This window comes from Anolis carolinensis, chromosome 2 (genome assembly GCF_035594765.1).
Source record: "Anolis carolinensis isolate JA03-04 chromosome 2, rAnoCar3.1.pri, whole genome shotgun sequence".
In the NCBI taxonomy this organism is placed as follows: domain Eukaryota; kingdom Metazoa; phylum Chordata; class Lepidosauria; order Squamata; family Dactyloidae; genus Anolis; species Anolis carolinensis.
In genome coordinates this window covers 268,301,711-268,323,621 of record NC_085842.1, presented here as the reverse complement: position 1 = coordinate 268,323,621, position 21,911 = coordinate 268,301,711, and the positions used below count along the sequence as shown (strand labels likewise).

The 21,911-nt window shown below is 39.0% G+C and overlaps 1 protein-coding gene across 10 annotated transcripts in view; it reads right to left on the bottom strand.

Moving 5' to 3' along the window:
* Positions 1-21,911, bottom strand: part of epb41l4a (erythrocyte membrane protein band 4.1 like 4A) — a 205,522-nt gene that overhangs the window by 15,424 nt on the left and 168,187 nt on the right. For 9 of the 10 annotated variants that reach the window (XM_062972183.1, XM_062972184.1, XM_008114012.2 and 6 more), the window contains 9 exons: positions 17,300-17,383; positions 16,273-16,386; positions 15,678-15,755; positions 12,670-12,789; positions 7,823-7,870; positions 7,652-7,720; positions 5,325-5,435; positions 4,399-4,480; positions 110-1,652 (listed from right to left, as the gene is read on the bottom strand). In XM_062972183.1, the coding sequence (XP_062828253.1) occupies positions 1,524-1,652; positions 4,399-4,480; positions 5,325-5,435; positions 7,652-7,720; positions 7,823-7,870; positions 12,670-12,789; positions 15,678-15,755; positions 16,273-16,386; positions 17,300-17,383 (835 nt within the window). In that variant the 3' untranslated portion in view covers positions 110-1,523. Of the gene's footprint in view, positions 1-109; positions 1,653-4,398; positions 4,481-5,324; positions 5,436-7,651; positions 7,721-7,822; positions 7,871-12,669; positions 12,790-15,677; positions 15,756-16,272; positions 16,387-17,299; positions 17,384-21,911 lie in introns of those variants that run through there. The other variant, XM_062972185.1, reaches the window with a different exon arrangement.

Genomic DNA, 21,911 nt, shown 5'->3' with positions numbered 1-21,911 from the left:
TTACAAACCTGTGATCAGTGGAGGGGGCACTCTTGGTCCTACCCGTCTCAAGCGTGACTGGTGGGAATTCCATTGTTGCCCCTTCCCTTTGAAGGGAGAGATGGCGGGCTAAAAATAAAATTATTTATTTAAAGAACCAAGACTTTAACCTTCAAATGCCCTATAGGAGGCACTTTCACCATTTTTTAATCAGAAGCACTTTTTTCAACCACAGGAAGTAGAAATCACTTCCCACAAAAATGTAGAAATGTCTCCCACACCTGTAATGCTCATTTTAAAGCAAACTAAATAAAAAGAATTGCTTGAAGCCACTAAAACAGCTCTTGGGGCACACCTTGGCCACCCCTGAATTACAATGTGGTTGGATTCACGAGGTATTACAAGAGCAATCTTGAATTTGCCTCATCTGTGCCACATACCCACATTTGTCATTCCTTGTAGATATCCTAATGTTTTCGTTGTTTCGCTGTGATGATCCAAATCTAAACTACCCAGTGTTCTCCACTGCATTCAAGATATGAGTGGTAGGATAACTTCAAAATATTGTGGCCATGGCTCAATGCAATAAAATCATAAGAGTTTTACATTTACAGTATCTTGTAGCCTTCTCTGCCAAGAAGTACAGGTGTCTCACAAGCTGCAAATCTCATGATTTCATAGCACCGAGTTATTGCAGTTAAACATGTCTAACTACATTAATTCTACAGTGTAGATGTCTCCCATCTGAAATTACTACTGGTCAACTACTACTGGTAATTTCAGGTGGCTTTCGTGACAACTTCAGAAAGACTAACAATGCCAGTGCAACGATCACTACTTAGGCAAGTTTTAAGGATGTTATAAATATTACTTCAACTTTCAAACAACACTTTCACTTTCTATTTTTCATATCATACTTTGATGCTTACGGATCTTGCTGTGGCACACATACTAAGAGCTTTGGCAATTATACTAATTATAGAAAAAACATCACTTGTACAATGGTTCACTGAAAATTTTAAAAGACAACATCTGTAACAGTCTTTTCCAATACCCATATAGTCTGATGAATGCAGCAAATAAAGAGATCCGGTCAAGTTCTTATAAAAGATTTCACACTTAAGAACAAAGACAGTATGTAACTGGCAAGTGTAGGCGTTGTACTCTTGCACTGAATAACGCTTATTGCACATTTGGCCAATGCACTGCGCCCCCCTTCACTTTATTGATAATGCAACTTTTGCTGTCAAATAATTCCATTATGTGGGGCACTGTCCATTTGTTTCCACAATTATTTGGGCATTGAATAGTTAATAGCTGTTTCAGTTCAATAAAGTGTTTTTGTTCAAAAGCTCATCATCTTACAATTGCCTCCAGAACTATCAAGCCAAGGGATTCCAAACGTCTTGTAAGATTATTTCAGAGTGCATATGATGGATTTCCTTTAGGCCTGCATTCAGTCCCATCTTTCCAGATAATACATTTTGAAGTTTTTTGCTATTTCGACATTCAAGAAACAGTATCTATAGTTCTTTGTTGCAGGATCAACTGTCTATCTTGAGCCGTGATACGTGTACAATTTTTATTGTCTTGCTACTGTGCTTTCCATCCAAGTTGTTGGTGGATGTTTGTGCTTTTTCTTCTATTAGGCTGTCTTTAGATCCACTGCACCTCTGAAGAGAACAAATTGCATAATTACATATCTTAAAATGGAAAAGGAATAAATATTATTTTATGCATTCTAGTCTGAGTTTTATAAAGGAACTGCCACCAAATAAAACATGCTAATTAAAAGAGGTGCTCTCAAGAGGGTTTTGTGGAGGGATTTCTGTGCAACTCCTTGGCCACTGGACTGTGAAATTCCTCTGGATTCAATCTTATTCCCTCACTATTTAACATGTACATGAAACCACTGAAGTTTTTGGGGTTAGGTGTAATTAATATGCCGAAGATTATGTTATGTGCCATCAAGCTGTTTCCAATTTATGGTGATCCTAAGGCAAATCTATCACTGGTCACCATAAATTGGAAACAGTTTGAAGACACATAACAAATCCTGTCACAGGTTTTTTATATGGTTTGTTCGGAGGAAGGCTTCGGCCTTTGCCTTCTTCTGAGGTTGACAGTGTGACATATTCAAGATCACCACGTGCATTTCCAAGGCAGAGCTCCAGATTTGCAATCTAACTATCAAGCGAGTTCACTATGCTGACTCCCAGTTTTATTATTCCTTTCCATCTAACTCCAAGGAAACTGTTTCTGTGCTAAGCAGATGCCTGGCAACTGTAATGGACTGGATAAGGGCAAACAAAATGGAACTTAATCCAATCAAGACAAAGGTGCTCCTGGCTAGTCAAAAGGGCACAGCTGGGAACAGGGATTCATCCTGTGTTAGATGTGGTTACACTCCTGAAAATGCAGGTTTTCAGGTTGGGGGTTCTCCTGGATTCTGCTCTGAGACCAGAGACCCACATTTAAGGAATGCTTCTGAATAGCATGCCAACTGTACCTATTCCTGGAGAAATCAGATCTGGCCACAGTGGTACATGCCTTGGTTATATCCTGTTTGGATTACTGTGATACCCTCTATGCGAAGTTGCCTTTGAAAAGTGTTCAGAAATGTCAGTTGTCTCAGAAAGCAGCAGCCAGTGTGTTAACCAGGGCTGGCTACAGGGAGCATACAACTTTATTGTTGCCACAGCTGCACTGGCTGCCAATGCATTTGGACTGTTGTTTTTGACCTGTAAAACCCTATACATCTTGGGTCCACGTTATTTGAAAGCCTGTATATCTCTTTATGAGGTTGTTTTTCAGCTGTTTTCCTTGCCTGCTGTACAAAAAGCTACAGTAGAATCACCTAGAAAGAGAACCCTTTTTTCCCATTCAGATTGCTATTTTTGACCTGTAAAGCCCTATACATCTTGGGTCCATGTTATTTGAAAGACTGTATATCTCTTTATGAGCCCATTCTAATGCTAAGATTGTCTGGAGAGGTGCTTCTCTCTGTCCCATCACTTTCTCCGGTTTGTTTGCTGGGAACAAAGAAAAGGGGGCCTTTTTGGTAGTTCCTTTCCAGACTTTGGAACTCCTTTCCTGAAGCCCAGGATGGCCCCATCCTTGCTCTCCTTCTGTCAGCAAGTCAAAAACATTACTGGGCTATCAGGCCTTTATATACAGACTAGGGCTTGGCTTTGGATGCTATACAGTGCTGTTTTAACAATTTGTATGTACGCTTTTAGTGTTGTTTTTAATTTATATTGTTTTAAAAATGTTATTAGCTATCTTGAGCTTTATTATTTATTTATTTATTTATTTATTTACAGTATTTATATTCCGCCCTTCTCACCCCGAAGGGGACTCAGGGCAGATCACATTATAACACACATAGGGCAAACATTCAATGCCCATAAACACATCAAACAGAGACAGAGAGAGACACGCAGAGGCAAGTTAACCTTCTTCTGAGGGGATGTTCGATTCTGGCCACAGGGGGGAGCAGCTGCTTCATCATCCACACTGACGGCACTTCCTCATACCAGGTCGTAAATTAGTTAATCTTGCCTCCCCACTTTTTATAAGTGGTACCTTATCTCCTACTTGATAGATGCAACTATCTTTCGGGTTGCTAGGTCAGCAACGAGCAGGGGCTATTTTTTATTTTTAATTGACGGGTGCTCACCCCGCCACGGGCTGGCCTCGAACTCATGACCTCATGGTCAGAGTGATTTAAGGCAGCTGCTCAACAGCTGCGCCACAGCCCGGAGAAAGGTGGGATGTAAATGAATGAATTAATTAAATAAATATACATATCTAAACACGTTTTTGCTGCTTTCCACCCTCCTCGTGTCAGTAAATGGCAGGCTCGGGAGGAAGTTGAGTTTGAACAAGGAAGGTCATTGCATCCTTCCATAATAACCACAAAAAGAAGTAATGCAAAGGTGTAATTAATTCATTGTATAATAGTTTGATCCTATGTATGTTTATTCATCAGTAAATCCCTTGGAGGGTTGATGTAGATATGATGCTAAATGCCTCATTTGAAATGCTAGACGACTGGACAGTTCAAAGAGATCCCTATGATGCTTCAAAGGTTAAAGGCATAGTATAACTGAAGATTTCAAGTCAGATCGTTTGTGGTGAGGAAAGGATTAATCCTGTCCCTGTTATATGTTCACAAAGTCTAAAACTGCATTGTATATTAATGATTTTTAAAAACCTAATATATTTGAAGTACCTAATGTGATTATTAGTGTAATATCTAGTTTTGCCAATGAAACTTAAGTTTAGATCCTTTATGTCAGTAATGTGTTATCAATAACTACGAGGCACAACTAAAGAACTTCAGTAAAAATGAATTCATTTTGAAATGTATTTTTAAAACATAGCAACTATACAAACACAAAACACCCAAATACCAACCTGCTGAACTACAGTCGTCATGGGGCACTGAGCATCTGAGGAACGGGTTACAGGTAACGGAGGTACAAGGTCTGTTTTTGAACTGAAAAACAAAATGCTGAATATAGAGTACTTGTGGATTGAAGAGCTGAAGTTTTTTCTATGATAATGCTTTTAAATGATAAGTGCTAAATACGTCACAACTAAAACACATTGATTTTTGTAAGAACAAACAACGTCCAACATTACACGCAACAACTTCCTATTCTCTCCCCGGCACCACTGAAAATTGGCTCCATGGCTTAGAGGAAACCTATTTCAAAAGCGATGACCATTCACCAGTGGATAGATACAGGCTGGACACAATTTAATAACTCAATCTCACCCTAGTAATGAAATAATGTGCCTTATCTTTGAAATGTTCCTATGTGCTGGTAGATGCCTCTGCAGGATTGAACTATTCTGTTTTCTGAGTCAGAATTCCTTTCGATAATAATGATGTAAGTGAGGCAATGACCTATTTTCCCCCAAGAAATCCCACAAATTCCTAATGAGGTGGACAAGGACAAGGGTTTTCATATAAAGCACTGCCCTTCCTTCCTTTTAATAGAATACCATGACTATTACAGAATCCTACTTCTGAAAATCTAAGGAGGTCAAGTATCCTGTTAGTAATGGTCTCTCTAGTCATTGCTGAATGAAATGAAAAGTTCAGTAACAAGCAAGATTGCATATCTCCTCCCAATCCACACTCACATTTTCCTACAAAAGCTTATGGAGTCCAGCTCCCAACAACCCCCAGCCAATGTAGCCAGTTATCAAACATGACAGGAGTTAGGTATCTCTAGCAACATATACATGAGTAAGCCGGTTAATTGAAGTTGTATACAACATGAGAGCCAGGTGGAATTATATGTCACACACCACCCATTCAATACTCAACATACTTCACTTCTGACAGAACAGATCTTTCTCCATCAGAGCACTGTGACCGGCGATATTGGCGATAGCTTCGAGGTGAATGCGAGTGTCTAATGCGAACAGGGTCACCTTGCGTCCTAAAGGGGAAATAAATTTTTCCAGGAACAGATTACTTTCTCTAGAATTGTTTTTCAGCAGTTTACCTCCTCTGCTGTACAAAAAGCTACAGTAGAATCACCTAGAAGATGTCTTTCCCATGTCAGACTTTATTGCATTGCTTGCTGCAGACACAATGTGGTAACCTAACACTGAAAGTCTGTCTTTGTTCAGTGATCTTCCACCATCCTCCTAATGCCAATGCTGCAAAACAGTTCCAGCTAGACAGACAGATGAGGGGGGGATGTACTTCTGTAAAAATGAACTTCTTTGTCAAGGGTTTGTTAACAGAGTTATGCCAGTAGAGGCAGCCCACGGGTTATAAACGTCTGACTTACAAATGACTCCTAATTACTACAACAACCAAAATTTTCAAAATCAGCTGTCACAGGGACAGTCAGTGAGGTGAAGTCTTCTGAACTGGGGCACAGACAGCAAAACAAGCACCACAGGATTGTTAACCTTTCCCTAATGCTATCCCAAACCAAAAGTTTTAAAAAATTGGCTGGAGTTACACTTAAAAATGTGCATGTCCTGATTTATATACAAATTCAACTTAAAAAAAACCCTACCTATCTTGTTTATATTGCAATAATTACTGAAATCCTGTATCATTCAATTATCAAATTTGTTCTTGAGTGTTTAAAAACACTTGGGAAGTAGGGAGGTAGGAGACAAGGGAGGCAATCCTTTAGCAAAATTAGTTTCTTGACTAACATAAACAGCAATGCAGGTTCTAACAAATGTTTGTCAATGTTTGTATTTTAAATTCACAGGTTTACCATTCTGTTTCTCCCTGCTCCCATGATATGGCTGAATCACATTTTGATGTGCCATGTGATTTCACTGCTGTCAAAAGCACTTGCTCATATCACTACATGGAGGTCCCAGGTGGCCAATTATTGAAACGAAAATGGAAGCTTGATCTGAGAGGAGCAACAACAACTATGTGCTCTGGCATCTGATGGAAATGTGCTGAGGAAGCAGGGTCAAGCGTGTGTCAACCAGTCATTTTAAATGATCACAGTAAGATGGGGTATTAAAGAGTTTTATGAGGAAAAAGTGGCTTCACTGTGTTTCCTCAAAACCTCTAGATTGTCAGCATCCTTTCACTTGCTGTTTAGGAAACTGATAGTAAATCCAGAGAGCCAAATGATACATTATTTCATTAGTTGTTGAAATATTCATTAACCACTTTTCTGTCTCTCAGTGCTTCCAGCAAATGAGAGGTGTGTGTCTATGTGTCTTGTAAGGACAATTCTAAAACTAAAAGCCATAATGAATAAACAGTTTAGGCCACCTACAAGGATGAAGCCAGCTGGCTTTTCTTGGAATTGTTACAGTTAGAGTAGGCATCATGTGCAGCCCAAAAAAGTAAAACAAAAGTGACTTCTTGGTCTCTTCCTGCTGTAAAAGAGGCATATCCTGGGCCCAGGAGAAGCTTAAAAATTACAAAATGCTCCCTATTCTCCTCAAAGGAGATTGGAGGGGAATATGTTTACAATATGACAGGATGTAGACCTTGTTTAGCTCAGTCTGTTCCTACACTGATTTTTTCAAAATAAGGAGAGCTCAGCTCTGGTATTGGGATCTACTTTGTAAGGGTGAGTGATAGGTGTATGTCAAGTAGCTGTAGATGAAGAATCCTTACAGTACAGTTTCTCACAATCCTGATCAAAGCAATGTGGAAGTAAATGAACCACAATTATTTTTATGTAATTTCAGAGGTGTTCCAGATAGAATACACATCTTCCTTATTTAAGTTACAAAGTTTGCTTCCTTCTCAGATCTTTCATAATTCTCTCAAAACAGGGATAGAAAAGAATTTCACCAGAATTAACATTTGCCAGAAAAGTACTCTTTTCATACCTCCTAATATTCACTGTGAGAAGAAATGTACCTTGCCTCATGTTTTGGATGTAAACATTTACAGTTTTGACACTTGAGATACACACTAATACACTTTAGTTAATGGGAAAAACATGATTTTAAATGAATAACAAATGCACTTATTGGGAAACACGAAGTATTACAATCCAATATAATAAAAGAATGGAAAGAAAATGCATGTGGGAGTTGAAAAATGTAATCAAGCCTCAGAGAGTTTAAGAGTCCTGTTTCTGTTCCACAACTCCTTATGGATTTTACTTTCAAGGAACAAGAATATTAATTTTCTCAAAATGGAAAAAAAACTTACTCTATTTTGGTATATGGAATCTCTCTTAATTGTTCCTCAGATAGACCAGATGGATCCACAAGTTCTTTTCTGGGGGATTAGAGATAAAAGAGGTTACACAACCACATGCATAAAAAATACTGCTGTAATATTTATTCAAATGAAGCTGTTCATCTCTGTAGAAATACTTACTGAATGTGTCTCCATAATTCTTCCTTTGCTTGCACATCTGGACTTCTCCTGTTAAAAAATGCGAACAAAAAGGGTGTATTCTTGTCATGAGAATAACCTGGGTAAATACAGTATGCTGGAATTGTGCCAACCATGAATGTTGCTATATCTAGTTAACATTTCTGCAGGGGCACAGCTTTCTGATTTCATGACATAAGAATGTCATTTTGAACTAAGCAATTCTGAGCAGAATCACAATTTGCTTTCCCACAGCCTTCCAAAGCAGCAAACATAAAAATTCACATAACATATATACCTTATTCTCCTGATAAAAACATGGCAATTCAACCTTTTCCTTCCTGTCGCTGGTCACAGAAAAACCAATACTGGTGTGTGTGTGTGTGTGTGTGTGTGTGTGTGTGTGTGTGTGTGTGTTTAGTTCAGGGTTGGATGCGAGGGGACTTAAGGTACAAACAGGGTTCACATTGAGTCACCTAATGAAGCAAGAAACACAAACAAATGCCACACATCCCTCTTTACAGATATAATTAACACTATGCTCACAGAACAATTACATGACATGAAAGACCCATAATTCAATTTCTCTTCATATGTTCCCCCAAAGTTGTCAAGGCCATAGATTTATACTGGTTTGTATTATTGTGACTTTCACCTTTCTCCTTTCTTACACCTCACCTCTTTCTCTCTGCTTATTTCTTTTTTCTCTTGAGTGGATTTACTGCCCTAAGGCAAAAAGCGGGTGCATTAGTTAACAGCAGAGGGAGGAGGGAGATTTAATAGTATCTTTCAGCCCTTAATGCTGAAGTGCTTTCTTCTTTCATTAAGCCCCATTCACGCAAAACAGCAGCTGTGAACTCTGCACTTTTCCTGAGGGACTGGCATCCTCTTCTCAATCTATAATAACTAAACACCGGGGGATGCAAAAGCAATCCATGCTTTTGAAGTAAGTCTTGCATGAATGGCTTTGATAATGCTGATATCTCAGCTACCACAGCAAGGCAAAACCCTGAGGTGAGCACTTAGCTAGCTTTCTCAGCGTATCTGTGATATCTACTAGAAATAAACAGACTAGTTCTTTCTGAAAAACAGAACTAAGATTCATGGTGTACAGGCCTTTTTGTCCCAGGAACCTCAGTGACAGACACTAGATTTAAAGGGCATTCTGTTTTGGAGGTTGGACTATTTGTCTCTGTGTTTGTTCTGACACTTTTAGTGATCTTGGTGCATTAATCCACACCAAGCAGGCTGATCAGGATGATTGTTTATTTCTTAATTTAGTCTATTACTGTTACTCCCTTTTTATTAGAATAGAAAAGAATAGAACAGAATAGCCTTATTGTCGTTGTGCTACTGCAGAATGAAATTAAATGCTTTCACCAGCACACACCATAACACAACACACCCATCTCTCCACACCCCAACCACCACCAAACAGCCCCCAATGCCACATCAGTGTGAAACCATGGAGTCCAACATAGTCACAGATCTAGGATAAAAGCTATCTCTCAGTCTGTTTGTCTTTGTCACCCTGTACTGTCTGCCAGATGGAAACTTGGCAGTATTTACACTCAGCCTTTTTACCCAAAGCTAAGACTCCAGACAACTTATACATTCGTATTCCACCTTTCCTTTAATGAGATCAATGCAGCATGCATGCTTCCTATGTTATCTTCTTAACAACTCTATGAGGCTTGTCAAGCACAGAATGAGAGTACCCGGCCCATGAAAACTCTAATCCCTCAGAACCGAGGTCTTCTAATCCAAAGCCACTGAACTTCATTAGCTCTCCATAACCTTGTTCCCTATATACATATAGGGGGCGAAAGAGAGAGGGAGAGAGAATGTTTAGGTTCTGTAGCTCTGCAAAAAACTGTGTTTGGGATTTACTGGATTTTACATAATAAAAAACCTAATGTCCATGTATAAAAGAGGATATATACACACACAAGGGTAAATTATGAGCTCCCTCCTACCTAATTTGTGGCACCACCTTGATATGAATCAGAGGCACAAAGTGATATTTGACAGCAAGAAAAGAAGCACAGTATTTAAAGACAGATTAAGGTTTTGTCCTGCATAATATAAAAAAGACTGCCTGTTCTTATGTCTTGCACCAGGATGTAATCCCATACACCCTACTGGTTTTAGAAGCAGCTATTCAAATTCCTATATTGTCACTTTTCTTCTTCATTCTGTACTGACCGGCTCAATGCATATAAGCTGACAAAGGGAGTAGTAGGATACTCACAGCCCCTTGTCTAAACCTGTAACTTCCAGAGCAACACAAGACTGTTTGAACAGGCACAAAAGTAGTATCTCAGACTTAGAAAAAATATGGAGGTTTTAAGACTGGGTGGCTTTGCTCCACTGCTTGGAACAGTTATCTTTTTAGCATGCCCTATAAAACAGACCTGCACAACTTGTCAATGACAGTTCAAAGGCCTCTCAGGAAATCAATAAAGCTTGTGCTTTTTATTTAGGTGTGGGGCGGGGGCGGACGGGACAGAGGCAGGTATCTGAAAGACCAAAATGCATTATTAGTGTCCTGTATTCAATGCTGGTATTCATAAACGGAACATTTTCAGAACCATGGAATTTTGTTAGCAACTGGATTGTGGCAATGTTGTTTAATTTTTATCTGTTTTATTGCTCACCAGTTTGTTAACCAGTCTCATATGCCAATCACCTCTTTTATTAAAATTTATGCTTGCATTTGCACTTCTTTCTATAAATAATTCAAATGAATTCATGATTTGCAGCTAGGCAACATTTTGAACTTTCAACTTACTATGGAATTTTTATGGCTATTCATAATTCTCAAAAGCCCTTTGGCCACACAGATGTTTGACTCAACCTCTTAGAAATTAATCCTGCAACGTTAGGAAATAAAGCTTTTTAATGTTCACTGTTTCCATAATAAAGCAAACTTTTATTCTGCTTTCTTATCCAATGCAAAACCAAAATATGTCCTCCCACACACATACACGAGATCAGTTATTACCCTTCATGAAACTAACTTTTATCCGCAATTTCAAGCATGAAAAAAAAAATATTTCTGTTTTAAAAACAAATCTAAAAAATCTTTCATTATTTGAGAATTATAACAGCAGCCAGTTGTAAGCAACAAATAACTCTGCAATGTCAGACCTAACTGCAGAGACAGAACTGTTGTAGTTATGTCTTACAATGTTGTAGTTGTAATTTTGTCTGACAATATCACCCATCCAATAAAGCTTACCAAAGGGTTTCTGAGGCACTTCAAATTGTGATGCTAGGAAATGACAACCCCAGTCACAGGGGACACAGAAAATAGCTAGCGGGAGAAGCTCCTTCGAGTCTTTTAACAACTGCTTGATTCAACATACTCGTGACTGAGAGTATTACATATGTCCAGCACCCGAACCACAGTACCATGGAAGCCCTTCAGGTTAAACACTGCAAGGCTGAGAATGTACATTTTGCGGGTCACGTTTGGTCATTAACAACCATAAATAAAGAGTCTCAGTAGTAACAAAATGTTAAGCCCAGCCTGCAACCCCATAACTACTGAACAGGATGCCAACCATTATGTTTATGTTAATCACTCTACCAACACATAATAAAGGCTTCTATATATAGATGTTATGTAGCAAACCACCCAAGCTGTATACCAAGCAAACCTCTCAAGGAGGATGTAAGGGAAAACTATGGTTCTACTGTTCTGACTGATTTGTTCAAATACACACTATGTTCTCTGGAATAAGGTCAATATGTGTCTACTGCATTATATTCCATTTTAAATCAAAGAAAAGTCAGGAAAATGACATTTCAAGACAACTAAAAGATCAAAAAGCTATGTAATTTTTGGAGCTCCCTAGATCTTCTCATCAAGGAAGATGTAACGAAAACAGGCTATGATGGGGGAAAGAAAGAAAATAAGATGTGAGAAGAAGGGCAATTTGATGGGAAAGCCAATTATCTGGCTGTTCAAAATTAATTTACAATATTCGGATTATCCACAAGAGGGAGTCTCATTTAAGATGCACATTTATGATAGAATTAAGTGGGATCACGCTTTGCTTTAATTTCTTCAGAAGAGGAGAAGTTTTATTCTAAATTTATCAGAATTCCCATCTTAAATTTAAGGATTTGGTTTTGATTGCTTCTGAAGCGCTATAGTCCCCAAATACAAATGCATGACACTCTCCAGCTTACTCTTTGTTTTCAGAACTTCAGTGGAACAAAAGCTGCATATGTTCTTTGCGCATATAAGTATGCACTGGGACACGGATGTCCCTGCTAAGAATATATTTGCACATCTATCACTTTCAACATCAAATTACAGCCTTCTGACATCAGGGACTGAATCCAATGTTAATTCCAACAGGATAGTCTTTTGATTCAAATAATATAAAAATTGGCTTAAAATTATTAAACAATTTTTCACATTTCCCACCTGCAATTATGTCATCAACAGAAAGGGCCAAAATTATCTAAATCCATGTTTTGTTTAAATCTTGAGAATAGACTAGAAGATAGGGGATAGATTACAATCTATTTGAGATATTGTATACAGCAGATTTCTCACTTTCACAGGGGAGTATGATATTCCCTACAGAATATTGAAAATGACTTTACAGAATGGTATATTTATTTTGTGTCAAATGCATTGCATAAATAGATATGCATATAGAATGGTGGGAATTGGCGAATTTAGAACCTGGCATATCTGTACATAGATTTTGGTGATACACTTCTCTTGACAGTGGCATTCATAATTTTCAGAGCTGCTTAAAATGGGAACTATAAGGACATTTTAAACATCATCATTTCACATGTTTTACAAACATTTAGCAGAAGTAACATACGATCGAGATCTGTGCTTTGAACGCCGGTGATTGGGATCTGACTGGCTTTTCTCCTTTTGCCGCCTCAGTACTGCTTCCCACTGAGGAGCTGAATCAACCATGTCATTCTCTTGCCGTAATCTGTGGAAATATTAACATGCTAATATTAACATCTGAGGGATCAACATTTTAATGAATCTTCACCATTTTCTAAGAAAGCACATTTCATTTCATTTCTATATAACAGATATAAAATATTATCCACTCTTCCCACATGCTAATGAAAGATAGAAGGGAAAGTGAGAAACATTTTCAAGCATAATCCATCTGAGTTTATGTACTTAAATCCCACTGATATTAGCAGAAGACATTTAAGCATAGTTTTTTAAAAAACCTACTTTTTATATGTGTGTGTTGAGATTATTCTGACATCTAGTCTGCTATTTGTCAGCATCCACTTATGTGGGTCTGCTGCTGAAACTTACTTCTGTTTGAACTGGGAGGTGATGCTTTCCCCTCCTCTGCACAATCCTCTGCACAACCTGTTCCAACAGACTGGGCAATGGAGCAGATCTGAGATACTAATACAATTTGTCCCAAACATTTTAGGTCCTCTGGAGGACCTTTACTTCAACTAGTAAGAACTTGACTGGCAACTGTCAGCAAGAGGACCTTTTTGTCAGCTGCCCCAAGACTGGGGAGCGACCTGCCAGAAGAGCTTCAACACTAAATGAGCTGTCAGAATTTAAAAGAGAATGAAAGGGTTTATCTTTTCTTACAGATCTAAGCAGTCAGCTTTAAACTATACAATTTAAATTGGCATGAGATTGGTAAAAATTATTTTAGTGTGGTTTAACATTATGTCTATGCCTTTTAATAAATGTGTTTTTAATGGTTTTATGTTTTTATTTATGTATTGTAACTATGTTGTACCTTACCTCAAACCTTGAGGAGAGGCAGGTAAAATGATGATATTCTTATTATTATTGTACTGTTGAAGGCTTTCACCGACAGCATCAGTGAGGTGTTGTGTGGTTTCCGGGCTGTATGGCCATGTTCTAACAACATTTTCTCCTGACATTTTGTCTGCATCTGTGGCTGGGATCTTCAGAGATCTGAAGATCCTCTGAAAATGCCAGCCAGAGATGCAGGTGAAACGTCAGGAGAAAATGTTTCTCAAGCACGATCATACAGCTCAGAAACCACACAACACACTATTATTATTATTATTATTATTCCTGTCAGACTAACATAGTGTTGGTGCTCATGTAATTTAGTACTGTTCTCCAAGGTCTCACATTTAACAACCTAATAATTAACTCTTTCAAGAACAACATTTTGCCGCAGTGATAGATCATCCCATATTGTTAAGTCAAAATCTTAATGAAATGACAGCAAAATGCACAACCAGTTCCCCTGTAAAACCAGTTCAAACATATATTGCATAAACAATGTTGGGTTTAGTATGTAAATAAGGATTACCATCATGAATGATAAAATATCTGAATCACTGGTCAATAAACCTACAAAACTATTTTTTTGATTAGATATGGCCTAGTGCCATGGAACGCAAAATAAATCCAGCAAAGTAATGTTTTTTAAAAAACAACACAACTAGTTAAAAAACCAAATTTTAATATAATCATTATGGAAACATTGGCTAGCTGAGTTTTATTTCATAATTCTTTATATCTATTTGATAGACCGTAAAGAAATTGTATGCTCTTGATACTTTTTCTTTATTTATGGCTTCATTAAGGAATGGACTGATTCATTTTTGTTATGGAGATGGCATGAAATACCAAGTGCTCTTCCCAGTAATAACAGATGAATAGGATAATTAAATTGTTAGAAGGAAATAGTAATCTAATCCATTTTCCCGCACCAAACTTCATACCCAAAGATTTGCCACAAATCACCCTACACCATACATATCACAATGTGGAATAAACAGAATGGTGTTTACAGAATTAACAGAGACATTACTCAAAGAAGACATACTGAGGACTAATGTCAAAATGCTACAAGTTCTCTAAGCAGTTTGGTTTGGGGGGAAATTCCTTTCTAATCCATACAAATCTGTCAGTCACGGCTTTAATAGAATGAATTTCCTAAGCAGTACTAGGGATGTTTTCTCAAATGCATTTATCCTTCATTACTAACAGTCTTCCTAATGATTCAGATCAGGTAGGAAACATTAGAAATAAAATAAGTCAAATACCATATTGGTCTGAATTACCTGCATACAGGTACACATGTATGACCACACATGATCCCATTCAAGCTATATAACTTGTTATCCCTGGAAACATGTTTCAGATTTGTGTCCAATAGATGTTTTTCAAAATATTTTTAATGACTCATGATTTAAGCTTTCTTCCACATTATTGTATTTATGAATCATTTGCCTTTAACATAAGGAACCAAAATAGTGAGGTTTTAATGTTTGACACTGTAGAATTGATGCAATTAGATATCATTTTAACTGCCATGGCTCAATGTTATGGAATCCTGGGATTTGTAATTTGGTGAGACACCTGCACTGGCAGAGAAATCTGAAAACCTTGTAAAACTACAACTTTCATGATTCCATAGCATTGAGCTATTGCAGTTAAGTGGTGTCAAGTTACAGTTCAGGTGCACCTTAAGACTCTGGGAGACCACGATTCCAATTCCTGCTTAGCCATGGAAACTCACCAGGTGATCTTGGGCAAATCATATTTTCAGAGTTTTAGAGAAAGACAACAGTATACCATCTTTGACTGAATAGGGAAAGCTATGATAGTCTGAGATGAACAACTGCAGCAGCATAAGAAAAAATATATGAATTTCCCATTGAAATAAGCAAATGAATTCTTGTGCAGATAAGGAGGGAGAAAATCAATGTTTATACATAATATTAAAAAGACTGCTAATTCTTGTGATCTAAATAGTAAGCCCAAAATAATCTATACAATCAGATTTCTGCTTAAATGCTGTATGTTGCAAATTAAGCTATACATTCAGTTCTCACAGAATTTGTCAGTCACCTATGTCTTTTCTTCCGATGTTCTCTGTTAGAGTTTTCTGATTCACTACCACTGCTGGTGTTACAACGGGATCGGGATCTAAAACAGAAAAGGTCAAACAATGTTGGCAAAAAAATGAATACATTTAACCAATAATGATAACACAATAAACAATGGTGAAGTTTTAGTATATATCAACCAATTTATCATCATTTCAATTCCAATGTAATGAGTACTGTGTTAATCTGATGCTAATATCATTTTACAGATAAGCAAGCAAGTGAAACAGGCTTCCATTTTCACTCCTTCTAATAGTGAACAGAAATCATAAGTGACCACAGGTATAAACCAATAGGAAAATATTAACATGTTTAAGAGAACACTGAGGTCCTCTTGAACAAAACATCTTGTGGAAAAGAAGAAAACAAAAAAAATTGCCCAAGATTTTCAATCAGTTATGCAATCACAAAATAATGAGTGTCAATTGCAGAAAATAAGAAAAACTGTGGAGAGAATGAATGAGCTGCAGGCTGGCTAGAACCTTGAGCTGTAAGTAAGGAAACAACACTAGAACACCATCTTGCATGTATGGTATAATTAACATCCAATTTATCACCTTCTTCTAAATGGCTGCCCGGGGTCATTTTCACTTCCACCTGAAGGATGTCTTCGTCGTGAATAAGGAAACTTTGGTGATCTATTGCGATCACTAGGAGAATTATAAAGTCCACTAGGGTCAAAGAAAAGTAAAAGTTAACCAATGAAACATATTCACAGCACATGTTGCAAAGGTCATAACGTTTTTTGTAAAAAAAAAAACCAAACTATTACTTAGTTAGAAGAAAAACCTAAAACTCTCTATATGGCATGGGATGGCATTTAAAAGGTGGTAAGATCTGGTCCACCTGAGACTGACGATAGTATTGCTTTTGGGAATACAATACTTTTTCAGGCAATCACAGATGCAGGTTTCAGATAAAAACCTCCAGAAAACATAGTTATAGGGTATTTAAAAATATTTCCATTTTTGTCACCACTAAAAGACCTTTTGGTCTCCAGCTCCATGCTTTAACGCACTTTGCCACCGGGGCTCCATAATATTCCCTGAATAGGAGAAAAAAATTCTATATTTAGGCTTTCACAACATTAGAAAAAAAATCATATACCTATATTGACATTTGCACTCTTTCATATACAGAGAGAGAAAGCACAGATTAACAAACAAAACTTAAACATATATTTCAATACTTGATAATCATATATATAAAAACACAAACACACACAAACATATGCATAAATCCAGTGATTAATTGCATACATCTTGGTTTCAGGACAAACTTAGGAGAAGTGCTGATGGTTTGTTTTTAAATCATTCTCATATTCATGTCTGTGTTTGTGTTTGTGTGTGTCAATTACAATTCAAGGGGTGAGCATGGCCACTATCCAGATTTCCAATTAACTTTTGTTTTTACTGCTGTAATTCTTATACTCCATTTGTCCATGCCTTCCATGCATTTGCTCATAGAGTTAGTGAAAGGGACACATTTTGCCCTTCGCACACACACATTCCATATTTGAAAATACAAGAGACTTCAGGAGAGGGGAGACATATCATGCTTTCAAGTCAACACACTGCTGTTTACCTCTGTGGACAATTTTCTTCCCATGGCGCACTGGTTTTGCTTCTTTGGGTTTCTGGGCTACTTTCATTTCTTGACTTTTTAAAACTAATAAAACATGAAAAAATAAAAAGACCCTTTAAAAAACAAGTGAACATAACAGTATTTTCACCATCTGCTCTCTGCAAATTCCTTCTAAGGTATTTGTTTAGGAATATGTTATTTGCAATTTCTTTCTACTGGGAAAGAAACTATTAAGCCAGAAAACACAGTATTTACTCTCTAACACATATCTTGTCTATCCTACATATATAGAAACACAAGTGAGCCTCCCTCTGTCATGAGTCTAGAAATTGGGTCTCCAGATCTACACCTGACATCCCTTGGGTGAGCCGTTCAAGACAGCAAAAAAAAAAAAAATGCTGACTATTCACATAAGTATTGTCAATACTCTTCAGACAATCAGGTAGTCTTTAATTACTTCCCACAGTCTTGGTTGTAAAGGTTTCTTTGCCAGGATAACAATTAGATTCCATTGCAATAGTTTCATTTATGTGCCTGTCCAAAAACTCCAACATACTTGCCTATTCCACAATCTGTCTGTAACAGAAGTCACCAACTCTGACTCAGTGGAAAGGAGATGGTAGAGCAAAAGATAATACAACACAATTTTCAAACAGTCTTGCTTCCCTTAACCTTCCCCTAACTCATTGCAATCAGCATTCCATTTCCACAGCATTCAATATCCACAACTTGAAAATATTTTCAAAAACTCCAAAAAAAATCTTGATTGTGCCATTTTATATAAGCATGAACTTTTGTAGATATAAACCCACTCCTTCAGATGCAGTACAGAGTGATCGTGTCATCTTATTGCTAAACTAAATTAGGCAGAAAGTCTGTGGACTTCCTTTTGTACATGGAAAATTATCTTGTGCATGTATGTCTCTGTATGCCCATACCCACTATGGCTTTAAAATAGAAGGGGAAATAAGCCAAAATGATGATATGTATGCACTAGAGTCCTAAGCTTTTTATCATTTGTGGCTGACAGCTTGATACGCATTTCTCAGTCATAGTGCTCTGTCAGAACAATTCTCCAAATATTAGGATTATCTCCTGGATTCTTGAGAAGGGGATAAAATGTTTCAGATTATCTGAAAAAGGATTAAGATATGAATTTCAAAGGCAGTTTCATTTCTTTAATTTTACTGCATATTGATAAGTGACTTGATATCTTTGCAGCAATTAATAACCTTTGGTAATCAAGGTCAGAACTGTTTGGTGGAAGTCACCACTGAAAACAGAAGTAAGCCAGCCATAGTATTTCTAGATTTTGCTGCACAACCAAGTCCCATCATTCCTCACAATCAGCTAAACAGGTGAGGGCTGATAGAGAATCTTCTTTCTCTGAACAAGTTTGTCTATTTCTGTTTAGTAATACTTGGTTTTGAACCTGACATGTTTCTCAGACTGGTTACAGAGGTTCTCAACCTGGGGCCCCCAGATGTTTTTGGCCTACAACTCCTAGAAATCCCAGCCAGTTTATCAGCTATTAGGATTTCTGGGAGTTGAAGGCCAAAGCATCTGGGGTGTTATGATTGAGCCTCATGGCTCTGTTACTGACAGACGTGGGCGTAAGACTCCTCGGGAGTCAGATACTCTCGAGGAGCGAGAGAGAAAAAGACTGCGAGACATATTTGCAGCACCATCTGACGAAGAATCTTTCGAAGGGTTTACGGAGAGAATGGAGGAGGGGCTGGTTAGCTCAGAGGAGGATGAGATGGATTGGACTCGGGTAAGGGAGGAATTGGGGGCCACTGGCCATGATGGGGCAGAAGATGAATGGGGACCTTCAGGATTAGACCCATGGCTTAGCTGGAGGGATGGGACGGGATCCACAGCTGGAGATGCTGTTGGGCGTAGTCAGAGGTGTTCCAGCTCTGACGAGGAAAGTGATGAGGAAACGCCCGGGTTAAGGAGGACAGCTGACAGTGATGAAGATTTGTAACTGGCATAAAATGGGGCTTGGGAGCAATTGCAAATTGCGTCAGGCAAGGTAATCTGGGCAAACGCTTGGGATCCGTGTGTGTGTGGGACGCTTCCCTGAAGACTTGTGTACTTTCCTGTGCTGAGACGTAAGTTGATTGGAATCCAGGGTCAGACGGCGGGAGGGATTGTGTGGGCATTTGTTTGTGCAAACCTGTGCTTACTCTTATTAGCTTGACCTTCCGTCGTCTTTCTGACGGACGCCATCTCCTGCTTTGAGAACCCGGACTGAACTGACCACGGCTTGTCTTCCCCCCTTCTTGGACTTGGAAAAACTACAAACGTCTGCTTCTGGCTTTGATCTACGGAACGGAACTGGTCTACTCTACTTCTACAATCCTTGGCTGAATTGCTCGTGTTGGAGATCCTGTCTACTGTGTGTGTGTGGGAGCGACGCAAGTTACTCTAAGCACAGTGCTGGCAGCAGAGAGGAATCTGCTGCCAATTAGTTGCATTCTTGGTATCTTTTGTTCCTTGGCTTTCGTTCTGTTAATACCTAGGCTGAAGCAAGCAGTTTGTTTTTACCCGGATTAAACTCCGGTTTAATCCGGTTTATCTTTTGAACATTTACTTTTGTCCCCTTTTTGCTCCTAAAGGCAAAAATTGCCTGGCCCTTGTGTTTTTACGGGCATTTTTGAGTTCTGTAATCTAATAAACTCTGTTACTTTGAATCTTGTGGCGTTCTGTCCTTGACAGATTGCCTGACGCCATAAAAAGTTTATTGCAGCAATAAACCCGTCAGGAAGACGATGGATGAGTTAAGAGCCAAAGTAGACCAATTGCAAACGGCCTTTACCGTAAGCCAAACAGCTTTTGCTGTGAAAGGACATGTTTTGACTCCTGAACGCTTTGACGGAACCAGGTGCAAGTTGCCAACCTTTTTGGCACAAGTGGAGCTTTATTTTTCCCAGCTCAGTGCTCATGCTTTTCCTACTGACACTAGCAAGGTGGCTTTTATTTTGAGTTTGTTGACCGGTCCCGCAGGACAATGGGCCACTAATTTAATTTTGGGAAATGACCCAGTCAAGGACAATTTGAATAATTTCAAAAAATTGTTAACTGATACTTTTGGGGATCCTCTCCGCACGGAGAACGCTGGGTGGGCCCTGTATCGGTTGAAACAGGGAAAGGGGACTGTTTTGGATTACTTAAATAAGTTTAACCTGTATCGCCACCAGCTGGATTGGGGGGAGAATGCATTCATGCTTTTATTTACTGCCGGGTTAAGTGATATGCTCCAGGATGAATTAGCACGCTTGGAGCCGGCTGAAAGCTGGGACGCCTTAGTAGCTAAGGTGCTGCGTTTAGACGCAAGGTTCGAGGCTCGTAAACACTCAAAAGCAATGTGTGCGCCACCCATGCATGTAACCAGGGCACCTGTGGTGATGGGGGAAGAGCCCATGGAGCTTGGGGTCTTTAAAAAACTGTCTACAGAGGAAAAGAGCCGTAGGAGGCAGCTGGGCTTGTGTTTGTACTGTGGGAATGCTGGGCATTTTGCCAAAAATTGTAATGTGAAACCTTCCCAGCTTTCGGGAAAAGGCCAGCCCTAGTGCGACGTGAGTCCAACGCACTAGGGCTCCTCAAGCAGTCAACTGAGGGGAGGAAGCATGTTTTCGTACCCATTACATTATCTGTTGGGGGAAGGGAACTTGTTTCTACTCTGGCACTGCTGGACTCAGGAGCTACGGTCTCCTATGTAGATATTGAGTTTGCTAAGAAGCATGGCATTCCTAGAGTGCGCAAGGCATGCGACGTGTGGGTGGAGGGAGCAGATGGGAGACTGCTGGAGACTGGGGTGGTTAACCAGGAAACCTCAGCAGTAACGTGGGAGGTGCAGGGAGTAACGGGAACGTTTGTGTGGGATATTACGAGCTTGCCTCGATATGATGTGATCCTGGGGATGGATTGGCTAGCTGTAGTAAACCCACAAGTGGATTGGGCAACACGTAAAGTGATCTTAAAGAGGCAGGATTGTTGCACTCTAAACGTTACTCATGCTGATATGGAGGGAGTGCCTGCTGAGTATGGGGAGTTCTCTGATGTATTTTGTAAAAGAGAAGCGGACAAATTACCACCGCACAGGCCATATGATTGCGCCATCAAGTTGGCAGAAGGTGCGAAACTGCCAGCAGGGAGGCTGTATGCCTTGACTGTACCGGAAAGGCAAGCTTTGCGGGAGTTTTTAGATGAAAATTTAGCCAAGGGGTTTATTCGCCCATCTAGTTCTCCAACTGCGGCACCAGTATTCTTTGTAGCCAAAAAGACTGGGGAACTTAGGCTGGTCTGCGACTATCGGATCCTAAACAAATACACCATTCGGGATAGGTACCCGCTCCCTTTAATCTCGGAACTGTTATCAAGGGTGCAAGGGGCTAAGGTCTTTACCAAGCTTGACCTGCGGGGGGCCTATAACTTAATCCGTATACGGGAAGGGGATGAATGGAAGACGGCATTTAACACGTGTTTCGGATGCCACGAGTTCCGAGTCATGCCTTTTGGGCTTTGTAATGCTCCTGCGGTCTTCCAGAGGTTCATGAACGATGTGTTCAGGGACCTAATTGACCAATTTTTAGTGATTTATTTGGAT